General features: G+C 40.7%; 1 protein-coding gene across 6 annotated transcripts in view; it reads left to right on the plus strand.

The window, feature by feature from the left end:
• The window catches only part of Mef2a (myocyte enhancer factor 2A), a 120018-nt gene extending 98972 nt beyond the window's left edge, over nucleotides 1-21046 (plus strand). For 4 of the 6 annotated variants that reach the window (XM_041657032.1, XM_041656942.1, XM_041657121.1 and 1 more), the window contains 4 exons: nucleotides 7665-7688; nucleotides 11049-11175; nucleotides 15621-15747; nucleotides 17103-21046. In XM_041657032.1, coding sequence (XP_041512966.1) covers nucleotides 7665-7688; nucleotides 11049-11175; nucleotides 15621-15747; nucleotides 17103-17466 — 642 coding nt within the window. In that variant the 3' untranslated portion in view covers nucleotides 17467-21046. The remainder of the gene's footprint in view (nucleotides 1-7664; nucleotides 7689-11048; nucleotides 11176-15620; nucleotides 15748-17102) is intronic. The other 2 variants (XM_041657296.1, XM_041657365.1) reach the window with 1 other exon arrangement.
• The last annotated feature ends 4848 nt before the right edge of the window (nucleotides 21047-25894 follow it).

Consider the following 25894-nt stretch of genomic DNA (forward strand, 5'->3'; position numbering starts at 1 on the left):
ACAAAATATAACATGGAAAGACTTCTAAAAACCCAGCTGCCACTGCAGTGAGACAGGCTTTATCTGACTCTTTCTCTTTTCCATGAAATAAATACTGATGAGGTCTTACTGTATCTGGAAATGGAGACAGGACAGTATTTCTGCCAGTGGTTGAGAAGCAAGAAGACACGGTGGGTACCTTGAGAGTGACAAGGTGACTGAGGGGGCAGACTGGCACTTCACAGAAGATATGATAGAATGGGATAGTCACTGGGGAAACTGGCCTACCCGTCTCCCACCTTTAGAGGGGTTTGGATGGAAGCATTTTTGGTAAATATACTGAAAGTACCCACAGCAACAAAAACTTTCAAGCCCGGTCTAGTTCCTGAGAAAAGTAACTAAAACTTTGCCATGGCAGGCCCACAATAGGAGATAGGAGAAGATCCGAAGCCAAGCAGTATCTGAGAGCTGCAGGACTTTAGCATAGTGCAACATGTCTGGAATTTTAGTTCCAAAAAAGAGAACAGTAAAAACAATGGTTCAAAGGAGATAACAAACATTAAGTAGAATAAATACTTTCAGTGCGAATGTGCACACATATACACATGCATATTCAAACTGCTAAAAGCAAAGGGCAAAGAGAAATTCTTAAAGACAGTTAGTGAATAGAAACACATGGCTTACAGACCAAAGATAGGATATTACTACCATACTTCAAGCTGGTTAACAATGAACAATAATAAACTCAAAAAACTCAGATCTCTGTACTCAGCAAAAATGTTTTAAAAAAATAAATGCAAAGCCTTTTCAAACAGAAAACAGGAATTTATTGCCAACAGAACTATTCTACAAGAAATGTTAGCGTCTTCTTGAAGAAGTCGTAATAGCCATATCTTGACTGTATGCAACGAAACAGAACAAAGGGAAATAAATGAATGGAATAAGCAGTTTATAAACTTTTTTCTTTAGAACAGCTTTTGATTCATTTGAAAGATTGCTAAAATCATACATAATTTAACAGTTTATACTACTATGGTACAGTTATTAACATTAATGACAATTATTGTAAATTGTTATTAACTAAAGTTCATAGTTACACACGTTAGTTTTAAACTTCATCTCTCTATGCCAGGAGCCAGACTAGGTCACATGGCATATTTCACTCATTAAACATGTCATCTTCAACTCTTCTAGGCTATGAGAGTTTCTAAGGCTTTGCTTAAAAGACTTTGGCATTTTTTGAGGGGTGCTGCTTACATGTCTTAGAATGTTCTCCAGCTGAGATTTGTTTGATGCCTTTTCAGATGAGACTGGAGTTACTGAGTTAGGAAGGTAGGCCACATAACTAAGGTGGTTTTTTTTATATTGTTATAACTAAGGTGTCTTTTTTATATTGTTATAAGAGATGTTTATGGAACTGTTTACCAAGACGGAACATTCTATTTCCTAAAATAAAACTTAGAAATCAGTCTTGGAAAGATACCAGGAAAAAGCATTCTTAGTTTAGAAATTTAACAGTAAATTTACTTTTAAAAGTAATATTTTCATTAATTCTTCAAGAGTTTCGTACAGTGTATTTTGATCATATTCACCCCCTCCTCCCCACCCAAATTTGTATCCTCTTTTTTAAAAAACAAAACTTATAGAGTCTAGTTTGTGGTGTCAGTATGGGAACTGTCCTGAAGTGTGATTGACCTGGCAGGAGCCACACCCTTAAAGGAAACTGACTCTTTCTCAGCAGCTCTCAGTTGCCAGTAGCTCCTCAGCTAGGGGTGTACTGCCAGGATTTTGTCTGGCTTGAACGTGCACAGATCTTACACATGCCACCACAGTCACTGAGCTTTCCTGTGTATAACTGCTCTTCCTTGACGTCAGCCACCACCTCCAACCTCTAAAACCTTTCTGCCCTCTCTTCTATTAGGATCCCTGAGCCTCACGTTTTTAAATAATCTGTGGGCCACAGAAAAAAATCAAGAGAAATGTAGCAATACACATAGCTAGTAGTCAGTGGTTAAGAGTGCTTCCTGCTCTTATGGAGAACCATGTTTCAGTTATCTGGACCTGTATCAGGTGGGTAACTCCAGCTCCAGGGGATCTGTTGCTCTCTCTGGCCTGCATGGGCACTCGTATTCCTGTCTGTAGGCATGCACACATACACATAATTTAAAGTAAAACATTTTTTTAAATGTTAGAATAAGCAAAGTAACTGCTATGGAAATAGAAACAGTCATCAAAAGTCTCCCAAACAAAAATTCCCAGGACCAGATGATTTCAGCACAGATTTTTGAAGAAAAACTAGTACCAATACTCGTCAAATTGTTCCATACAATAGAATCAAAAGGAGCGTTGCCAAACTTTCTATGAGGCTACAGTTACCCAGATATCCAAACCACAGAAAGACATTACTAAGAAAGAGAATTACAGACCAGTCTTATCATTAACATTGATGCAAAAATACTCAATAAAATACTGGCAAACCAAATTGAAGAGCACATCAGAAAAATCATCCACCATGATCAGGTAGGCTTCATCCCAGAGATGCAGGGATAGTTCAGCATATGAAAATATATCAATGTAATCCACCATATAAACAAACTGAAAGAAAAAAAGCCACATGATCATCTCATTAAATGCTGAAAAGGCCTTTGACAAAATTCAACACCCCTTAATGATAAAAGTCTTGGAGAGAGCAGGGATACAAGGACCATACCTAAACATAATAAAGGCAATATATAGCAAATTAACAGCCAACATCAAACTAAATGGAGAGAAACTCAACGTGGTCCCACTGAAATCAGGGAAAAGTAAAACATTTTTAAAATACACATCACTAACCGAAAATGAAAATACAGACTACCAAAATGTTGAGGACCATCCAGAGTACTGCTGGAGGAACTATATATATAGCTTTAATTGCTTCTGTTTGTTGAGGGGGAAGGTCAGGGATTGTGAGATGGCTTAGCAGTTGTCTTTGTTGGAGTTTCTATTGTAGTAAAACACCATGACCAAAAAGCAAATTGGGGAGGAAAGGGTTTATTTGGCTTATACTTCCATATCACTGTACATCATCAAAGGAAGTCAAGACAGGATATCAAACAGTGCAGGAACATAGATGGAAGCAGCTAAATGCAGAGGCCATGGAGGGGTGCTGCTTACTAGCTTGTTTCCCATGGCTTACTCAGCCTGCTTTCTTACTGAGCCCAGGACCCACCTGCCCAGGGATGGCACCACTCGCAATGGACTGGACCCTTCCAATTAACCACTAATTAAGAAAATACCCTACAGGCTTGCCTGACGTCCAACGTTATAGAGGTGTTTTCTTAATTGAGGTTCCCTCCTCTCAGATGACTTCAGCTTGTGTCAAGACATAAAACTAGCCAGCACAGCAGGTAAAAAGTCACCTGCTGCCAAAGTGGACATCCTGATTTCAATCCTGAGAACTCACATGATAGAACTGACTCCTGCACATTGACCTGCACGCACACCTCTGTGTGCCTTCTTAGAGAATATACATTTTTGATAAAAATGAAAAGAACATCCTGAATCAGTAACTACAGCTTTTAGTTTGAGAAAAACGACAAATTTAGTTAACCCAGAGCAGCAAAGAAAAGGGAAAGATAAAGAGTAGAAATTAAGGAATTTTTAAATGGTTAAAGAATAGAGGAAAGCAATAAAACAACCACCAAAAAAAAAAAAACCCTTTTCTTCTAATTAATTGATAATTTTCTAGCTATTAAATCAAAGACAGTAAGAAGACCCAAATATAAATACCAAGAATGGAAAGAGGTGAAAAATTCAAATGATATGAAAAGATAAGGGAATGGCACAGACAGACCTGTTCCATAGATTTGATGGCTTAGGTAAAAAACAAATTCCTTGAAAGATACAGACTACTAAAAAATTACTCAGCTAAATAAGAAATTGAATTTCTCGTTTTAAAGCCTTTCAAAGTAGAAATTCCAGGCCTAGATGGCTTCAATGGCAAATCTTACCAAACATTTAAGGAAGAATTAATAGCAACTCCCAAAATCTTTCAGGGAAAAAACAAACAAACAAAAAACTAAAGAACACTCTTAATACAAAGTCAGAATAAGGCATTATAAGAAAAAAATAACTGTAAACCAGTGTGCTTCATGGACACACAGAAACCCCCAACAATTTTTGGCAAATCAGTGTATCTCTGTATAAGAAGGATAATCAGTGACGACAGTCAGGCGAATTTCATTTCAGAAATGCAAGAGAGATTTTGTATTTGAAAATTAGTCAACACAAATCACCATATTAGTAGGATATGACATTTCATGATACAAAGCAAAAACCTATGAGTAGAGTAGAAAAGATTTCACTTACCCACAAGGTCATCTCCAAAACTGTAGCACACAGCACCTGTCTTTGTCCAGTGTAAGAAGCTAGTCAGTTCTTGTCTGTCATCACTGTTCACATTCGTGGAAACCTAACCAGTGTAGTTAAAAATGAAAAATAAGGTTTATTAATGTGGGGAAGGAAGAAAAGTACAGCTTCTGTTCATAAGGGACTCAGTCTTCCATACTGAAAAGCATGAAGAACCCACCCAAACAAGCAGCACTGGTGCATATCTGTAGGGCCTGCCAGTGAGTTTAGCAAGAACAGAGAACAAGGCCAGTATGGGCAACCTCTTGTATTATATTAACAATGAATAAGTAGAATTTGACATTTAAAACAGTACAAATCATTTCTAAAACATATATGGAAAGGCGAAAGACCTAAAATACAAAAGACACTACTTGGTTTTTCTCTGCCCTCTCTTAAGGAGTCGGGGGGGGGGGGGAGGAGGGTGAATGGGGGAGCAGGAGGGGAATAGGAGGAGGGGAGGAAGTGTGAATTTTTGAATGGAAAAAGAGAGAGAGAGAGAGAGAGAGAGAGAGAGAGAGAGAGAGAGAGAGACCGAGACCTACTCTAATGCTTCAGCAGTTCCAAATGTGGTGTTGACAAAAGGGTAGGCAGTAGATCATTAGAGGATGCATCTAGCTGGGCTTGGCAGAGGGATTGAGTCAGGTCTATGGAAAAAGGGTACTTAGTCTAGCTTGTGGCACTGAAATAATTAAATACCCATTTGCAAAAAATAAATAAGGAAATTTGATTCATATTTATGTTTCATGTAAAAACTAATTCAGAATGGATCATAGACTCAGTTAATATGTGAAACTGCAAAATATAGGAGAAAACCATACAGTGATCCATAAGGGAAGAAATTAAATATTAGAATTCACAGGAATTTAATGTTCTCTATAAAAGGCACTATCCAAAGAATTAAAAAGACAAGTGATAAATTAAGAAAAAATATTTGCAAATCACATATCCAGATAAGGGATTATTTCTAGAATATATTTTAAAGAACTCTTAAAATTCAAAAATAGAAAATACACAGTCCACTTTTTAAAATGAGTACAAAATCATTTTTCAGCCTGCTTGAAAGTGTTGATTTGGGGTTCATTTGTACTGGAGGTCATAGGAGCCAGGCTGTCACCAATCACACAGATTTTCTATGTATACACATAACTTAACATCATGTGTTTTCTAGTTCTGTCATCTAGTATCTCCGTGGGCTTGGTGCTGTGATCGTGGCACTGTTTTCTAATTCATACTCCTTGGAGAAGTGGTGGGTTGTAGAACTGGTGTAGGGAAGCACAAGCTGAGCCAGAGGGGCCAGGGAATACGGATGTAGTTAGCAAAGGGCTGCAGGGACCAGTCTCCAGAAAAGACATCCCAGCTGCCAAAACTAGAAAAATTTAAATTACAGTAGTTTGAGGTTATAATCCAAGGCGTAGGAAATGCTGACTGCATCATTCACACAAATACGGTTGAATAAATAAAGATGTGACACCTCCTCCTCAGATAGCGGATCTCATTAGTAAATTCGGAAGAATAGAAAGACTAGTACCACAAGCATAATTGTAGGCAAGCCAGTAAGTTTAAAGTGAAACATTATTTACAGAGCCTCAAATTGTATTTCCCTAAATTTGTGTTGTTTACAAAGGAGAAAATTGTGATTTTTTTTTTATAGTGGGGAATCCTGGAGGACATTATCTTAATTTAGGTAACCAGCCTAACATCACTAGTAGTCAAATAAAAGATGACATCTGCCTTTTGATAAGATCAGGTATTCTTCCAAAAGTTAATGTGTTCCATTCCACCAATACTGGTGGAATCTTAGTGAAGTGCAGAGCCTTACAAATGCAGTAGTCACTAGCCTCAGCTGTTTCTCTGGAAGGTTAGCCTCAGAGTAATGGGATGCTAAGCTGGGTAAGGGGTATGAAGGTGCTGTCTTTGCAGGGTAAAACACAAATGTGCATAACAGAGAATATGCCTGACTGAAAAGAGTCATTTAGCATGGTTTTTTGCTCACCTTGCCAGTAGGCAGTACCTGCTAGGAGCTTTCAGAAATTAAAAAAAGTCACTTAAAGCACAGAAACGTGTTCTAGAAAGATCCAAACTACAATTGAAAACTGCTTAATAAATTTACATCTAGTCACAGAAAAAGGAAACAAAACCACAAAACTGGAAAATTAAAAATTTGTCTCATAAACTTCTATCTATCTGTAGAATCAAGTATACACTGTATTTTACACACACAAGAGTTTGGTATTATTTTGCTGTCTGTTGGAAATGATAAGTCTGACAATAGCTGAACTGCATTTTACCCACTTGTATGTAAGACTTGTTTTGTTGAATAATAATCAACCCCCTCCTTCACTCATTCATTGAAGAGAAACCTGCATTAGATTATGGCTTCTAAGCTGGGCGGTGGTGGCACTCTCCTTTAATCCCAGCACTCAGAAGGCAAAGGCAGGCACATCTCTGAGTTTGAGGCCAGCCTGGTCTACAAGAACTAGTTCCAGGTCAACTAGGGCTGTTACACAGAGAAACCCTGTGTTGGAAAAACAAAAAAAAAAAATTATGACTTCTATATCAGTGAGGCTAAGGACACTTTCAACTTGGAAGAAATTTGACTTAAATAAAATGGAAAATAACAATAAGCAGTCTCTATCATATTAATGTTTCATAAATGCTTTAAAAAGAAAACATGTTCATTTTTTGCTATTTGTAGATTTTAATTTCACTTTTCTACCCCTCTTTATTTTTTTCATATGCAAGGTTTTAATCCCTACAATAGTTTTATTCATGTGAATACAATGATTTACAAGTGTTAAGCATATATTGTTACTCAAAACTGGAACATTTATTGGCAAACATGTGCTGTGTTTTATAATGCTGTGCTGGCCACCGGAAAGCAAAGCACAAACGGTTTCCTAACAGCAGAGTCTGGTAGGAGACAGACATGTAGACTGTATGGCCAGGGGGTTAGTAATGCGGGGTTTAAAATGTGTAATGTAAGTACAGCGCTGCACTTGGAAGTGTCCAGGAGCATTTGCTGTGTAGGAAGGCCCGTGCAAAAGTAGGCAAGGGTAGGGGGTAGGATGGGGCTTTAAATTTTTGGCTAGAGAATTTAAAAGAACTTTTGATATTTTGAAAAAAAAATCAGCTATAATATAGAGGCAAGTAATTTACATTTGTTATGCATGTAACCTCTGTAGAGTTCCCAGCAACCACTAGAATTCCGTGTCATGTTTTTCTAAAGAAAGATCTTGTTGCAAGTACCAACAGTCTTAGTTAACTCTCTTGTCCCTCTTATGTGCTGAGTACAGTCGGAGGAAGAGGAATTGGAGTTGGTGAGTGTGGTTTCCTGCTTGAAGGGAGTTGAAAAATATATGAAAAGTACTAATTATTTTAAATGTTTTAATCTAATCAGTGTTTTTGTTACACAGATTTTTTTTTGTTTTCCACTATTCAAATATTTTTAATTAAGAAAGTCATTCACTGATACTACTGACCCTAGTTTTTTTCTTTATTGTATATATTAGTCCATTTTATTTGGGGGGGGCAGAGGGGAGACATATTGAAATGACTTATAAAAACAATAGCTGCCCCTGAGTACAAGACACCTCAAACTTTTTCTTCTGAGGAAATACACAAAATACCTTATGTTGCTCTCCAAATTATTAAAGTATTTTTAGAAAATGACTTCACCCTCAGAGTCCCTCAGATTGTAACACAGAATCTTGTGTTATGTTTCTTTCAAAAAGATTACATCATTTTTGGTGAGGTCACCTTTTTCAGAGTTGGAATTATTTCATCCTGAATGAGACAGTCTGAACCACAAGGGGGTTCCCTGTTTACGAAAAGAAATATCTGTAATTAACATACACAAATTTACTTTTTATCAGAAGATATTTGGTTCTTAAAATCAGCTTTTACCAAAACAAGCATTTCTGTTGTCTTTTCTTCTGGAAAATAAACTTGACTAAAAGTAACTTAGCTCTTTGTTGGGAACTAAAACCCAAACGTAACAATTGTCATCATATGCATTCCAAGTGAGTTGCTAATTATATGACTCTCGTTTAAGGGGAATGAAAACTTGTAAGTGCTCAGGTTTTAGCATGGACAGGTTAGTGCATGAGAGCATGGTATATAAAGGCATCCATCGGTTTCATTTCCTTATTACTACGTGTTTATGCATGCTGGTGTGTTTTGCACAGTTGGTTTTCTTTTCAAATAAGGTTATCTGCTCTGTGTTTGCTTGTTTGGGATGTCATTTTGTATTGGTATCTGAAATACATTGATTAGCTAAATGTGATGGTAGATTATACAGTGAGTATCTTTGGGGGAAATGCTTTAATGGTTGCAATTATGGTTCAAACTAGAATAATTTATACTAAATCCCACTGGTTAACCTTAACTAGTTGTCCCAAATGCTCTCTTTAGTTATCTAACACTGTGTTGCCCTCTAGTGGTTCTGAAAGTCACTTATTGATGGGATACATTGCTGCAGAGATTTGGTGGGCAGAACCCATATAATGGAGTGTCACCCACGTCTTTGAAGTCTTACCAGGAGGTTGCGTGAAGATGAAGCCTAGAATGGGGATCGCCCACACCACACCGTCTCAGCACTATATTTTTTTTCACCTAATTTGGTCTGAGACCCAATTAAATCCAGAGTAAATCCCTCCTCACCAGCTCATTGACATTGTTGACTAGATGTCAATGTGTCTCCACCTGTCATGCCAGTGTATGTCAGGGTATGACTTTCTGTCTTCCTTGAAGTAACACATAACTGCAGAATCTCAGGGATAGTTTCTGAATGTGTTGAAATGTGGAAATCATAAAAATAAGAAAGATCACCAGAAACTGTTGCCATTCACATTCCTAAGCTAGTTCAGACTAAAAATTAAATCAGTTGAAAATGCAAAAAAGAACCACAAATTCAGTCCACTAGAACGTAGAAAGTTACTCAAAACGGTCCATGCCCTAGAATAATTGTTTGCTGGCTCTGATCCATAGTGAAAGGACAAAGAGCAGCCCAACTCCTAGACCTGTGTTGAGGCCTTTTTCCTTTTTTAACTTTTACTTTATCTCATTTTATCATAAATCATTTTATCTCATTACAGATTTAGTGGAATAGCTATGGATAAGAGGAATATAAATATATATATGTCTGTTAAAATCACCAATAATGTAAAACTTTTAACTACAGAGCGTGTCTGGGGACTGTAAGAATGCTGTCGTGGGCTCTTTTCTAATACTCCTTGATTGTCAGCAGGAGCACTGGAAGCCAGGCAGGACAGACAAGTCCCACTTCCCTCTGTAACCAATTAAACAGTTAGGGAAGGGAAGTGATTTTTCTCCAGACATAAGAAAGGATGACTAAAACCCTGGTAGGATACCCACTCGTTATATAGTATTTCAGATGATTTATAGAAAATACAAACCACCATGAACGAAGCTGGAGTCTAGAATTCTCTTCAAAATACCACATTCACATTTATCTCATTCATCTCATGGCATTCTGAAATCAGTGATAGAGAACCTCTGGTCTCATTCGGACTCCTCAGAACCTGTAGTTGTGGGCACCACACAATACTTTTACTGTTGTGAGAATACAATCATCAGGCTATGACTTCGTTCATAAAAACAAATTATAGTCGTCCTTTAGCTTTCTTGTATACAAACTGGAGTGATTTCTGTTCTCTGATCCCTGAGTTTTGTCCATATTAGGTCAGTGTGAAAAAAACTGATGCTATCATACTCTTAATGATGGAAGACAGGGACTATCCTAAACAGCTTCATCATTTAAGAGGTGACTCTTTTTTTGGCCAGGCTTTTATATATGCAGGCCTTTAATCTCCCAAGTCAGGAGGCAGGGGTAGATGAATCTGTGAGTTCAAGGCAAGTCTGGTCTAGGTAGCAAGTTTCAGGCTAGCCAGGGCTACGTAGACCCTGTCTCTCCCCACTCCACCCCCCAAAAAAAGAACTGTTGATTTTATTTATTTCCACCCTGGCTAAAATAATACTATGTAGATACAGCCAGTCAGTAAGTATCTAATAGCACTCCATTCAAAGCCCTTTGAAAAGTATATTATTTAAAAACTTACAGCCTTTTCTTTCAAAACGCTGGGAGGTCAGAACGACACAGACCTGAATGTGCTATTAAAACCTAGGTCCCCTGCAGGGTAAGCAGGGGAACCCAGGACATGGCCGCAGGATAAGCCACAACTTAAAACATTAGTGTATAGGGATGTAAAGGAAGTAGTTTTGCTTCCAGTACTCTTAGATTTATAATCTCATGTATTCAAATGACTTTGACTGTTATCAGCCTTTAAAACCTACACAGACTTTTAATGTAGCCTGACAATACTTGCAGTGACATCAAGTCCTCATTAGGCTAGCACACAAAAGTGTTATTGCCTATAAAATAAGTTTCTATTTTAAGACAATGCATCTGGTATTAATATGCTGTATTTTTTAAGGGGGAAATGAATGATTACTATAAAAACAGATATCTTAAAATTAAATATTTAGTTATTCCCATTAGTAACTTTAAGATTTTTATATCATCACTGCTTCAGGAAATAATGGCATTCACATAAAACTGTGAAAAGCGTCACATTCAAATTGAAAGCTATTTTTGAAATATTCAGTCTGAACATAAATACCATATAATTACACTTAATCTTTTTTCTGATTTCTCACAGAATGCCCAAAGGATAAGCAGTTCTCAAGCCGCTCAGCCTCTCGCCACCCCTGTAGTGTCCGTGACAACTCCGAGCTTGCCTCCACAGGGACTAGTGTACTCAGCAATGCCGACAGCCTACAACACTGGTGAGCCATCGCTGGGCTTTTTTCTGGACTCTGTTTTTAGCATTTTCTAAATAAGATGTACTTTTTAAATTTTTTAGCATGTTTATTGAGAATATTATCTCTGGGGTTTTTTTAATTTAAATATATATTTTAAAAAATACTAAACCTTTAAAAAGTTACATAAAATGAATTGATAATAGATATAAGCTATTGCTCCAATGTGTCTTTTTAGTGCTTTTGACTTTGTCTTATTTCGGTCTGGGTTTTTTGTTGTTGTTTTTTATTTAAGACAGGATTTTGGTGGTGGTGGGGTGGTGTGTGTGTGTGTGTGTGTGTGTGTGTGTGTGTGTAACAATTCTAGACCTGACTGGTCTCATTCACAGAGATTCACCTGCCTCTGTCTCCAAAGTGTTAGGCCAATGCCTGGCCTTTTACTGCTTCTTGACAAAGAACCAAGTAGCTATTGTCAAGTGTGGCTTGCATTCAGCCAAGGATGGTAGGAGCCAATTGCTTAGCTGCTTTTATGTAGTCTCTTATTATACAATATCTTGCCCTTCCACACTTTTGAAATCAGATTGTCTCCATGCTGTAAACCTGCTTTGGGAAAGGACAGAGCTCCCTTAGGGCTGTGGCTGATGCTTTGCTGTGCCAGGCAAGATGTTTTCCTCCTGTAGCTACTGGTTTGGTCTGTTTTTGTACCTGCAGATGAAAATGATCACCTTCTTGATTTCTCCCCACTGCCAGCTTCTGCTGCTGAGAATAGGTTTTCATTCGTTAGTTTTTTAGACTTCATCTTAAACTACTCTTAAGATTGTTAAGGGCTGTTAAGAAAGTTTGAGTATTACAGTGGTGGGGGAGGGGCACTGCTAGCCAAATGGACCAGATGGAGAACTGGTGTGCAGTTGGTTCCCTGCTGGTTTACCATTCTAAGGCAGGCAGGAAGCACATGTGCTTTCACTTTCTCCCTAGCTGAGCCAAATACCTGTGGCTCTGGGAAAGCTATAAATTACACCTTGTCAGTCGTCCAGAGACTGCACTGCAAGGAAGTCACTCTTTTATGATGCTCATGAGTGGACTGTGGTGGAGATCTCCTAATTTTAGACTACAGGGTAAGTGATTTGGCACCAGCACTAAAACTGCTGTGTGGCTCTACCTGGAGGGACAGGCAGTCTATACATTTGATTGGCACTTTAATTCCAAGTGCTAGTCCTTTTCAAACAGCAACAACTTGTCATGGGCTTGTTGACAAAGGAAGGCTTAGGGATGCCCTTTACCTTCCCAGCCACCAGTACGGAATAGACCCTGCCCCAGTCCCTGAGATGTGTAGTAGCCTGTGAATTGTAGCCCATTGTTTGCGTGTTACACAGAACTCCTTCCAGAAAAGGCCAGAGCATAAGCATTTATAGAAATTCTATTACAGACCATCAGTCACTTGGTGTATAAGAGATTCTGAGTTAAGGACATAACTTTTTTCCAGATGAGGAGACAGGTACAGCTTAGCTGGTAAGCATGTGTAGGAAGTCCTACACTGTTGGGTTTTCTAGTTACACTCTTGAATTGAGAAGATAGGGAGGAAGGAAGCTTGAGAGGTCAGATGCTCAGATGAGTGAAACTGAGAAGACCAAGTTTGGACTTAAGATTGCGGTTTGCTGAGTGTCTCATTGCAGGTGTTCCAGTGTCCCTGAGATTCTACTGCAGTACTCATCTTTATAAATGCTATTTGTTTCTAAAGAATGTGTATGCCTATAAGCATTTTAAAATACTGAATACATATATTTTTACAACGTCTAAGGAATTACTAAAGCACATGAGTGGAGTCAGCCTCCCTTAAAACCATCTGTCTCTTTCTAATCTTCCATCCCATTTCATGTAAGGTCAACTTTTACTCTGCTTCTTAGAATGTCTATTTTGTTTAATTTTGCCATGTTATTGTGTATATTATTTTCCTTTCCCTATATACTTAGTGTCAGGCCTACATCCCAGGCAATAAATAAATAAATTAATTAATGAGCCTCTTTTTAAAATAAAAATAAAGTAGTTTGAATCCCATAGACACTTCCTCATGCCCACCAGTAACATCACTTGCAGCGTCAAGATGTTGTTAATGTATTCTAAAGATATATATTGGACATGTATGATAGGTACCCAAGCAGCACTAGGAAAGACCTCTTCCTGTTGTGTCAGGTCCTGTCTATCAGCAAGGACACAGGCAGGAGTCTACTAGGGAGGGTGGATGTCACAGGCAGGGCAGTTAGAGCTGAGCTGGAGAAGGGGATTTGTTGGGTCTGTTACGGATTGCTCATGTTGTCTTGGGAGCATTGGGAAGCAGAAGAAAGTTTATCAGGAGTGTCAGTCATATTTGTTGTTTTCAAAAATGTCGTTTTGGCTCCAGTGGTTGTAGGAGATGGTTCTGTGGTAGACTTGGTGCTAAACTTGCAGTGGCCCCAATTTGGACCCCAGCACCCATGCCAGGTGGGTCCCAACTTGCCTGTAACTCCAGCTCCAGGCGAGTCCAGCACCCTCTTTTGGCTTGTGTGGGAACTTTCACTCATGAGCACAGACACACATACACATAATTAAAATAACAAAAAACAAAATCTTTTGTTTTTTTAGCTGAATGCCAGTAAGTCATAGAGAGGTAGTTTAGTGGTCCAAGTAATAGTTTTCTTTATGGAGGCTGCACTAGAGTAGTGTGCGCCCACAGGAACCCTGACCAGCTGGAGGCTGCACTAGAGTAGTGTGAACACACAGGAACCCTGACCAGCTGGAGGCTGCACTAGAGTAGTGTGAACACACAGGAACCCTGACCAGCTGGAGTCTGCACTAGAGTAGTGTGCGCCCACAGGAACCCTGACCAGCTGGAGTCTGCACTAGAGTAGTGTGCGCCCACAGGAACCCTGACCAGCTGGAGTCTGCACTAGAGTAGTGTGCGCCCACAGGAACCCTGACCAGCTGGAGGCTGCACTAGAGTAGTGTGAACACACAGGAACCCTGACCAGCTGGAGGCTGCACTAGAGTAGTGTGAACACACAGGAACCCTGACCAGCTGGAGGCTGCACTAGAGTAGTGTGAACACACAGGAACCCTGATCAGCTGGAGTCTGCACTAGAGTAGTGTGAACACACAGGAACCCTGACCAGCTGGAGGCTGCACTAGAGTAGTGTGAACACACAGGAACCCTGACCAGCTGGAGGCTGCACTAGAGTAGTGTGAACACACAGGAACCCTGACCAGCTGGAGTCTGCACTAGAGTAGTGTGCGCCCACAGGAACCCTGACCAGCTGAAGTCTGCACTAGAGTAGTGTGCGCCCACAGGAACCCTGACCAGCTGGAGTCTGCACTAGAGTAGTGTGCGCCCACAGGAACCCTGACCAGCTGGAGGCTGCACTAGAGTAGTGTGAACACACAGGAACCCTGACCAGCTGGAGGCTGCACTAGAGTAGTGTGAACACACAGGAACCCTGACCAGCTGGAGTCTGCACTAGAGTAGTGTGAACACACAGGAACCCTGACCAGCTGGAGTCTGCACTAGAGTAGTGTGAACACACAGGAACCCTGACCAGCTGGAGAGGTGGCAGATGGGATTGACCAGGCTGAGTTGTTGATGGTGGTGGAGTCAGAGAGCAGCAGGGAAGGAACCTTAATACTCGATTAACGCCACTGTATGAGCCACTGGTGTGTTGACGCAAATTACCACGAAAGGAAGAGCAGCTTTCGGGAGAACATGAGCCTGGTGTAGGTTGTGCCAGAATGAAGGTGTCTGTAGAGATAGCCAAGTGGGACATGTCAAATGGTGTCTGGACAGGCCAAGAAGTCAAAAGAGAGTTGTGGACTAGAAGTGTCCCTAGGGCAAGCATCCAGCCTCTTTGGGGATGGCTGAGACTTTCTGGGCATGTCAAGTATGAAAGGATAGCCACCTAGAAACCTTAGTGCCAACTACAGTGTCTCAATTCAGTCTTTCTTTTTTCCTTAATTCAGCATGAAAACAAAATGCTTTAAACACCTTTCTTGAGACATGAGAAGAAAGTTAAAAGTAGAAGTCTTTGCCACCTTTTATCTGAACTAAATGGAAAACCCAAGTGTTAATGATGAGCTGATGTGACTTAATTTAAGCAGGATTTAATGTCCTAAGCCTTGGTCGCAGTAATTTATGACTGAAGCATTTGTAGAAAAGGACTTGTGTGTCATAGAAAGATATTCATGAACTTGGTGATTTGTGCAGTAAGGGAGCCATTAAAACAAATGTAGAGCATTGTGTCATGGTATAAGTCCAATGTCTTTGTTCTAAGCCTGGCACATAAGAAAGCTTGTCTCTGCTGTCTTACTTAGAATCAAGATGTATTGATCCAGGTACCAGTCCAGTGCGTCTCTTGGTCCCAGAGGGAAGGCATATTTATCTAGAATAATAACTGGAGAGGAACACTTCAGCATGACTGGCTTGTAGTAATAGGAACCTTCTTTTGTAGATTACTCACTGACCAGCGCTGACCTGTCGGCTCTGCAAGGCTTCACCTCCCCTGGAATGCTGTCTCTGGGGCAGGCTTCAGCCTGGCAGCAGCACCATCTTGGGCAAGCAGCCCTCAGCTCTCTAGTGTAAGTAACTGGAAATTTCCCTGGGCTGTGCACATGGCCTGCATACTCTATTGTCAGCTGGAGTCTTTTGCTTTGCAGGCTCTCATGAGCAACTCTGCCATGATTCCCGTTTATGTAGACACAGTGTTAGGGGCCAGTATTTTCTTAACACAGCTGTAGACAGTAGCATGGTTGCTAAGCAAACCCAGCTTTCCTTAAGGGATTGGGAGAGCAGAACTTTTCCTTTTAACATGGTATCAAGGGATTCCCAAGGCCTAGATGCCCCCTGTGTGTGCCCCTTCTTTCTCACTGGCAGATGAATAAGCCATTGCTTCCCAGCATCACCTGAATCTGCTCCCTAAAGAAAGGCAGCTGAAAACACTCAAGCTCATCTGCCTCCCTTCCCTCTTTCTGCTTTGGAGAAGAAGGCTCAAGCCTGTGCCTTTATTTCCTCCTTAGTAGAGGAAAAAGAAGATCAAATTCCCTGTGCTTAGGACTCGTTTGATTGTTTCTAGCCCAGAACACAAACTGTTCGTTACGGGCATGGTGTGAGGCAAAGAGGATTTACAGTGGTGCACAGGAGAGACCGGGCTCCCTGAGCATTAGAAGGAACCAGTCCAGGAGAGCATCCAGAAGAGGGACAGCATTGCACCAGCTGTCTGCTTTGCACCTGATCAGGACTGGGACACCTCTTGCCCACCGTGCTGTGAACCAGCACTTGGATAGTGAAAGAATCCCACATGTAGATTCCAATCAGCAGTGCTCTGGAGAATTATGTTATGGGTGAAAGTGCCAAGTACCTTAGGGAAATGTTTTGCCTATATAGCCATTGAAGCCTTAGGGTTGTTCTGAATGGAAGTGTTAAAAATGGTGGATTTGAAAGCTGGGCATTTGGTGCTGCCTAATACCCAGCTGCTCAGGAGGTTGAGGCTCAGGAATTGAGGACCAACCCTGGGCAACATTGGGAGATGTAGTGACAAAAAAACAAATAAATAATAAGCCCCAAGAAATAAGTTGTAATGGCTTAAAGCTTAGACATAGAAGGTAAGTCTCATCTCCCAAGCACGTTCCTGGCCTTTCTGAAGCTATTTGCTTTGTGGAGAATGAGGATGATTCAGTTTACATCTCTTAGCTATTGTGAAGAGATGACATGTGTCTGTCATGGGGCCCCAGTAGAGAAGATACTAAGGGACGGGAGGCAGCGAACAGAATTCAAGGTCTGTATTGTTCTCTTTTTAGACAGCATCAGACACTAAAACTCCCGAAGTATGGGATCTCAGACCCTCAACCTTCCCAGACAGGCAGGGTCTGCTGAGCTGTGTTGTGTTATACATATATACTACCAAACCATCTTACCTCTTCTCTTTTTTCTACAGGGCTGGAGGGCAGTTATCTCAGGGTTCAAATTTGTCCATTAACACCAACCAGAACATCAACATTAAGTCAGAGCCAATTTCACCTCCCCGGGATCGAATGACCCCATCAGGCTTCCAGCAGCAGCAACAACAACAGCAACAACAGCCACCACCTCCACAACCTCCACAGCCCCAACCCAGGCAGGAAATGGGGCGCTCCCCTGTGGACAGTCTGAGCAGCTCTAGCAGCTCCTATGATGGCAGTGACCGGGAGGATCCACGGGGTGACTTCCATTCTCCCATTGTGCTTGGCCGACCCCCTAATACTGAGGACAGAGAAAGCCCTTCTGTAAAACGCATGAGGATGGACACATGGGTGACCTAAGGCTTCCTGGTTCGTGGTTGTTCTTTGTGTTACTGCAGTGAGCTGCCCTACATATCTTAAATTGGTGAATAAGGACATGAGTTCAATATATTTATATGTACATACATACATATATATCCCTTTACATATATATGTATGTGGTGTGAGTGTGTGTATGTGTGGGTGTGTGTTGCATACACAGAATCAGGCACTTACTGCAAACTCCTTGTAGGTCTGCAGATGTGTGTCCACATGGCAGACAAAGCACCCTGTAGGCACAGACCAGTCTGGCACTTCCTTGGACTACTTGTTTCGTAAGATAAACAGTTTTTGCAGAGAAACGTGTACCCATATATAATTCTTCCACATTAGCCTGCAGAAACCTAGGGGGCCCCCTATTTGTTTTATTTAATTGTGCGGTGACTGTAGTTACTTCAGAAAAAAAAAAAAGTGCTTTGTAGAACAGAGCAGTAGAAAAGCAGGAACCAAGAAAGCAATACTGTACATAAAATGTCATTTATATTAGTAACCCAACCTGGCATGGGTCTATTGCAAAGGGGTGCATGGGAAAGGGCTGTTGATAGTAAACAAACAAACAAATAAATAAAATAAAAGCCCCACACATAACTGTTTTGCACGTGCAAAAAAAATGTATTGGGTCAGAGAAGTGATCTTTAGCTAATAAAAAGGGAGAATAGAACATACGCATGAAATATTCAGAAATACTAGCCTAGAAATATAGAGCATTAACAAAATAAAATTAATATATTAAGTTATAATTGGAATATGTCAGAAGTTTCTTTTACATTCATATCTTTAAAAATTAAAGAAACTGATTTTAGGTCATGTATATTTTATATGAAAGAAAACACCCTTAATGAATTGATGACTATATATAAAATTATATCCACTACTTTTGAACACATTCTGCTGAATTATTTATATAAGCCAAAGCTGTATGTTGTAACTTTTTTTTTTTAGAGAATAGCTTTATCTTGTTTTAACTTTTTAGTTTTATTTTAAGAGGGGAGAAAAAACAAAAATATCTTGCAAGCAGAACCTTGGAAAAAAAAAGCCATGAACACTTATTATTCTATATGTAAATTAAAAGTTGAGCCAAACTCTTTGTGTATATAGCATCTTAAATATATTATCACCTTTGATGTAAGTACCTATGTATTGTATGGTCACCAGATTATAAAGTATATTTTTGTGGATTGCCGCCAATTTGGGGGGAAAGGCGAAGTCCTTAAGTAGAGTATTCACTGTTTAATATTTACTATTTTGTTAAATATACTGTACTTTGGATTTTAATTATTAGCCCAGTTTTTCAAAGGATTGTGTAAAGGGGTTTCCCCTCACTGGTGGTGAATGTGTGATGTTCTGTTGTAATCTTTGTGCTGTATGGGGTGAGCATCATTATATATTTTATATGTGTACATAAATAGCAAAGTGGCAAAAAATTGGTGTTAAGTTCATCCTGCATAAATATAAAATGTGTCGTAACAGATTTTATAAGGCATTATTTAAAACTTGCCTTTTGTGAGAGAAAAAAAGAGTAGAAAGATGACCTAATTTAACTAATACTAGAGAAAATGGCAGAATAGTAGAAGAGCACAAAGGTTTTATAAGTGGTAAATAATTAGGGAAATATTTGTGGGGAAATGGATCTTTTTCTCCTTGACTCTGAAAATAGAATGAAGCAGCTGGTTACAAAATCTACGAGGGTTTTTAGCTGTCCCGTGGAAAGGCAAGGGCGTGTAGGGAGCAGCTCTCTAACGATGCCGTTCCATGACACGATCCCTGCTATCCTGAGGGAAACTGGTGCCACCCTCAGCTTGGATTTTGAACAAGGCCTTACTTACAGGGAGACAACTCGTTGGCGATAGCAAGTTGATCCGTTTACTGGGCTTGTGCCATGAACAAAATTCAAAGTCCTGTATATCTTTTCTCCTAGATTTTTAAATACTCCTTTTCCTGAAAAACTTTAAAAGGGTTTTAAATGGCTGCTATTTTATATTGAACAATGTTAAGCAGCTGCCTGCAGTTTTTACTTGCATTTTGCTTTTCCCCTAAATTGTGTTCCTTTCAGCGTTTCCTCATCTGCCGTTGTGACAGCTCACCAGCCAGGCTTCCAGACTAGCACACAGGGACTGGGTACACGCACCGCGCGGTGAGCACGGGCCGCGCAGAAGAGAGTGTGCTTCACTGACAGTGTGGTGGCACGTGGTAGCAGCCAAAAAAGTGAGGATGCTGTTTTGTCTCCTCTGTAGTCTCAGCATTTGGCTCTTACCAGAAAAGATGAGATTTTCCTCTTGAAATGTACTGAATCGACTTACAGGCACATTCTTCATAAGGTCATACCTAATTAAAACAAGACAGTCTCCCAACACTGAATTTCCAAGATAACACTTACCACTTTGTAAACCATTTATAGCTTTGAAAGTGTTAAGTGGCCCTTTCGTTATTATTTATGCATGTTCATGAACTTCTGCTGTATATTGGAATAGGAGTTAACACAGTCACATTTACTGTCTATTTTCTTGTGTGCCTTATGAGATGGCTTTTCTGACTGTATCTCAATAGTCTTTCTTTCTATGCAGGTTTATAATCAGTACAACTACTGTTTTCTAAACTGATACTACACAAGGCTCGGAGTTTGTATTTAAATTACACTGACCAAGTCACAATGTATTCCATTTTCAGGAACTGAATATCTGACTGTTAATCTTTCCCCATGTGCCCAATGTGGTTTGGAGCATGTGGGCTTGACATCCTTCACCCAGACACTCACGTGTGAACACATCCGCATCCACAGCTCTCAGTGGAAGCCAGCCTAGAGTGGGGAGGACACTGACCTGACGGGGTTGCTTTAAAACTGACTTTCTTACCCTTTGAGACTCGTGTGTTTTGTATGAGACACCATCACAGGAGAATTTTATCCCTTCAGATAACGTATTTTATTATTAAAAACAAAAACAAAAAAAGCTTAACTTGCACTGGATACAGGAAGTCCCCACCAGCTGTACTTGCTCAGAACTCTAAGTGGTTCTGCACTGAGAGTGAACGTCACCATTGTGTGAACACAGGTGGTCCAGTCGAAACTCCATCCTTTGAGCCCTAATCACATCCATTGTGTTACAAAACTAAATCAGGGGTTTGTTCTGAAAGAACAATACATGTGTCACCATTTCCTTTCAACTCGTAAAGACGACTAATAATGTTTGAACATAATTTCTGTATTAACCATCATGCGCACAAGAAATACATAGTAAATACGGAGCCTGAAAACTCCTGGCATTGGATCATAAAAAGCTAGATGATTAGAATGTGAAAAAGACTTTACAAATGTAACCCTTTTATTTCTCTGTAGAAACTTTCTTCACTTTGCTGTGCAAGAGGACACTGCTTTGCTATATTTAAAATGGCTTTTTTAAAAGAGAATTTATGTATTTGGTAAATGTTTGTAGTCAACAGTTCACAAAAGAAGCTGTACACGGTTTGATCATGTAAAACCGTTTGGCGGCACAAGCTGGACTTTGTTGCCATCCTTGAGATGAACCTTTTAAGAAAAATAAGTTAATCTCAATTTTTCCCTGAATGTGTTGTTTTTTCTTCATTATACAATAAATATTATAGTGAAGTTTTTATCAAATGGTAAGACAATGCTAAAGGTCGTTGTAAACTGTTTGTCTCCTGCGCTCACTCCAGTAAAGATGGCCTGGCTTTGACCACACACCCAGACTCTGTCCTGTTTGCCTAGGGGAACAGTAAGTGCTGGGTTGGCCACCAGGCATCCCTGCTCCCCCGTCTCACCTTGTGGCATCTAGACAGCCCTGGAGCCTGTTGGAAGCAGCCGGCCATCTGTTGCCAGTATCAGCCTGGCTATGTTGCAGCTCAGTTCAATCCATTCGTTCTGCTCACAGAAAGTACCCTGAAGTGTTGAGGGGCAGACGCTAGCGCTCACTGTCGTATCCCATTCATCTTTAAAGTTTATGGTGTGAGATTCATTTCTTTCCAGATTGCACACACAGCACTAAGGTCGGGGCAGCAAGAGGATAGCTGTCTGTTACAGCATACCGATAGGCCCTTCCCGCTAGTCACTTTTCTGATCATAACTGAGGCAGGAAGCCAAAGAAGCTCCAAATAGTTGTTCAAACCCACAGTAAAAAATATCCTCTTCCTCTCCTTTGCCTTGTGAGCCAGTTCCTAGCTAAGCACATTCTTGGTGTCAAATTAAGTTAATTTTTCTTGCACTGGTTTTGCTTGCTGGCTATAATGGGGCTCTTATTAGCAGGTTTTGAAAGCTGCTCGAGTCCTGTGGCTAAAAATATTCTAATCGCAGCTGCAGCTACTTAATATCAATTCACTTGCAGTTTCTAGTCAGCTCCCATGGGTGGCTTGTTCTAGCCTTTATCTTGGTTTTAAGCTGATTTTATGTCTGAGTGGCACCAGCCGAGAAAGTGATTTTCAGAGCCCAGTGCCAGCTGGAGGGCTGCAGCCCCCCACCCAGCCACCTGCCCAGCAAAGCGCCACCCAGTGGTGAATAGTCTAATGGCGCTGCGTCTAGTCTAGAATAACCCAATGTGATTTGTCCTAGTTGGTCTGGAGTTGACGGTGTCAGCGTGCCTCGCTGCAGGTGGCTGTCCTTCACCAGGGTGAAGGTTCTGGAGTTGATAGTGTCAGTGTGCCTCACTGCAGGTGGCTGCCTTCACTGGGGTGAAGGTTCTGGATGGCTGTCCTTCACTGGGGTGAAGGTTCTGGAGTTGGTGGCTGTCCTTTACTGGGGTCACTAAATTGCTGTCTTCCTTTTGCAATTGGTAAGTATCTTCAGGTAATTTGAGTACCAGGTTTCTCCAACTTTTACCCACTTTACATCATGTCCTCAGCAGCTGTTGGTGCAGCTGCTGCCTGTTCTGCCTGTTTTCTATATTCATCAATGGAGATTAAAACTCAGGTGCGGCTGCCCTGCCCACTCGGTCGCATCTTTAGGGATTGACAGCGGTGTCCTTTAGTCTGGGTTGTAATCCCATTGTGTTCCACAAGCTCTTCTAGTTTGGGCCTTTAGGAGCACCATCAGGTCAGCACACCACTTCTCCAGCACTTTCTGTCCAGGCTTCTGCACACCCTTGCTTCTCGGACCACAAGATATTCCATACTTGTGTTTTCCCTCTCCTTGCCCTGGAGCAGGTGCTTCCTCAAGGATTGATTTGTTTTATCAGAGAGTGGCATTCTGAAACCAAGACCCAGACAGTCGGTGTTCTCATTGATACTGGGGTGTTAGCAATGTTGGGCTCTGCACAGTGGAAGCTGTAGGGATGCTCACTCTCTCGTAGACATGCCTAAGGCTGCTGAGTCCACTTGGCTGCATCCTTGTATTCGTATTGTCTCTTTTCAACTGTAGCTTGCTTGCTTCACTTCTGAGAAGAGCCCCAGCTGCTCTTACCTATGGTCTTCCGGCATACTCTATTCTAGTACATACAGAAACTAGTTGCAGATTTCCCATCCCATCCCTTCCTGGGGAATGCACATTCGCTGGCTATATTAGAGCATGTGAGAGATTGAAGTTGGGGTTCTTTGCCCTAGCTTTACATTATCCAATCAAGATCATGCCCAGCAGTTGCTTTGTTCCTGCCCCTTTGTGTAGGCTTTTCTTGTTGCAGAGTTGGGCTCACCTGTAGGTGTTTTGGTTTATTTTGTGTGCCCTTCTTCCCTCATAGTTAGCTTCATTTATGGATTCGTGATTTGGATTTGCGAATGGCATCCTAACCTTTTGGAGGGCAGCGTTGGGGATTGTACCCAGACCTTGTACATACTAGGCAAATATTCTTCCATTGCTCCTTCTCTACGAGCTGCACAGAACGATCTCGGAGAAATGTCGTTCTGGTACCCTGTTCCTGATTCACATCTCCCACTTAGCCAGCATTGAGAGCCAATCTTTAGTTTCCAGCCTGCTTTTCTTTTGTACAAGTATACAAGTCCTTTGATCTATCTGAAGGTCATGCCATCGGAGTAGTCAGTTCATAGAAGCCAACATCATTGTTCTTAAAGCATTTTGGCATCTGGTATGTGGATTTCCTTAAGTTCACAGTTTGCACCTATAGAAATTTACAGATGTGTGGTATTTAGAAATAAGTCTCAGGCTTGGAGGTGGTGGCGCACACCTTTAATCCCATCTCTCGGGAGGCAGAGTCTCTGCGAGTCTGAGACCAGCCTGGTCTACAGAGCAAGTTCCAGGACATCTAGGACTATTACACAGAGAAACCTTGTTTCAAAATGCCAAAAAAAATAAAATAAAAAAATAAAAAAGATACTCAAGCCAGGCAGGGGAGAAACACACCTTTAATCCCAGCACTTGGGAGGCAGACACAGACGGACCTCTCAGTTCAAGGCCAGCCTGGTCTACAGAGCAAGGTCCAGGACAGTGGCACAGAGAAGTTGCACAGAGAAGTCCTGACTGCACCACCACACACACACTCTCAAAGAAATCCTCAATAGAAGCAATGTGATTCTAAGTACCCCAGAGTAGAGCATAGAAGTGTGTATTAGAAGACAGCAAAATACAGCATCCAGTAATACATTGCCATATCTAGACTCTAACCAAAAATTTCCAGGCATCAAGGAAAACTGAAATCTATAACTAGGGGTGGGGAGATCGTCTGATGGGCACGAGAGATACACTTAGCAGATGGGGGTTAACGCAGTTCTTAGCAACTAGTATGGGAGCATGAGCTCAGTGATGGAGAAACGGGAAGGTATAAAAAGTTCTAGGAATTGAAAACACCTAAAAGATGCATTTAATGTGATGATGTCCTATTAGATATCAGAAGAAAGAGTAATCAAAACCACACAAACAGGAAGGTTGAATGAAAAATGAATGTAATCTTGATGAGATTTACAGCACCAAACCACTCTCTACAGGTAAAGAAGAATAATCAGGAAAATTTAAGGATGACTGCAATTTTCCAGATCAGATGAAACTGTATGAACTTACAGATGTAAGAACAAAAGCATTAGGAATAACGAACATAGTAAGTAAGGAAACTCCATTTAATGGGGGTAGCCTCCTTATGCCATGAGTCACTTCTGATTTCCCTGAAATAGTGCCAAATCCTTAAATGTAGAACCCAGGTTGTTGCATGTCTGGCTCGTTTTGAGACATTCCAACAACATTTCCTCAAAATTCTATTTATACTCCCTACACATCAGGTCCCTGGCTACTCAGTTTCTGGTGGGAATAGTCCCCACGTTCTGCCCTCTAGTCCTTCAATCACACTTAAAATGCAGCTGTCCACTGTGTCGCTGTTTCCCATTGCCCCATGAGTGTAGCTAAGCAAACAGCTCAAGTCATCTAGAGAACTTACTATGACTCTCCCAGCTAACACATTACCCAACCCCCTCTCTGGGGCCCAGAGCCTTTATCACATCCCCTCTCCTAGTTTATCAACATCTGGAGAATAGGGGACAGGGGCCCTGTCTGGTTATCACATCCCCTCTTGATGTTCTGAAAGGTTAATGAAGAACTCAAGCATATGGGTGGACGAATGGATGGGGTGGAAATAAAAAGGAACGTGTTTCCTATTCAGGGCAATGAAATATTATCTTAGAATAACCAAACGCAGCCAGAGGTGAAGGGGGCAGTCCTAAGGAGGCTAGGGCAGGTCTACTACTCTCCAGAGCAAATTATAGGCCACGGTTGTCTCAAAATCAATTGAATTATTTAATTAAGTAGCCAAATGCTTTCTGAAGAGCTGGGGAAGTCTCCCCTGGACCACATTAAGGCCTGAAGAGGTTTTAAGAGGCACTACTATCAACCCCAGAAACCAGAAAGTTATAAAGGGACCATTGGCCATGGTGTGGGGGAGGGAAGATAATAGGGGACGGTTGATATGAAGTGAGAAATGAAATAATGGGGAGGGTACAATGGCAACACTTTCATAAATGTTTTCTTGCCATTTCTATTTCTTCTTTTGAGAAATCTCCGGTCAGTTTCATTTTTTATTAGGATTTTTGTTTGTTTTTGACGTTTGATTTTTTGTTTGTTTTTATCTTTTTGGTTTTTTGTATATTCTGCACACTAATTCTCCATCATCTCGTGAAGATTTCCTCCCTTTTGGGATTTCCTTTTTAATTAATTGACTGTTTCCTCTGCCGTACAAAAACATCTTAGTTTTATGAGATCCTGTTTGTTGATCTTATTTCTCGAGTGACCAGAATCCGATCCAGAAAGAACTGTGACTAAGTGTTGAAATGGACTCCCTAATTTTTTCCTTTAGCAGTTTGAGTTCGTGGTTTTATGCTGAGGTCCTTGATTCATTTGGCATTGATTTTTGTGCAGGGTGAGAGCTACAGTCCTTGTTTAACTCTTCCACACATATGCATCTAGTCTCTGCAGCACCATTTTTGAAAGATGGCGTATTCTCTCTGATGTATGTTTTTTTTATATCTT

Source organism: Microtus oregoni, unplaced genomic scaffold (genome assembly GCF_018167655.1).
Source record: "Microtus oregoni isolate MIOR12 unplaced genomic scaffold, Mior012 000000F_ref0000247, whole genome shotgun sequence".
NCBI lineage: Eukaryota > Metazoa > Chordata > Mammalia > Rodentia > Cricetidae > Microtus > Microtus oregoni.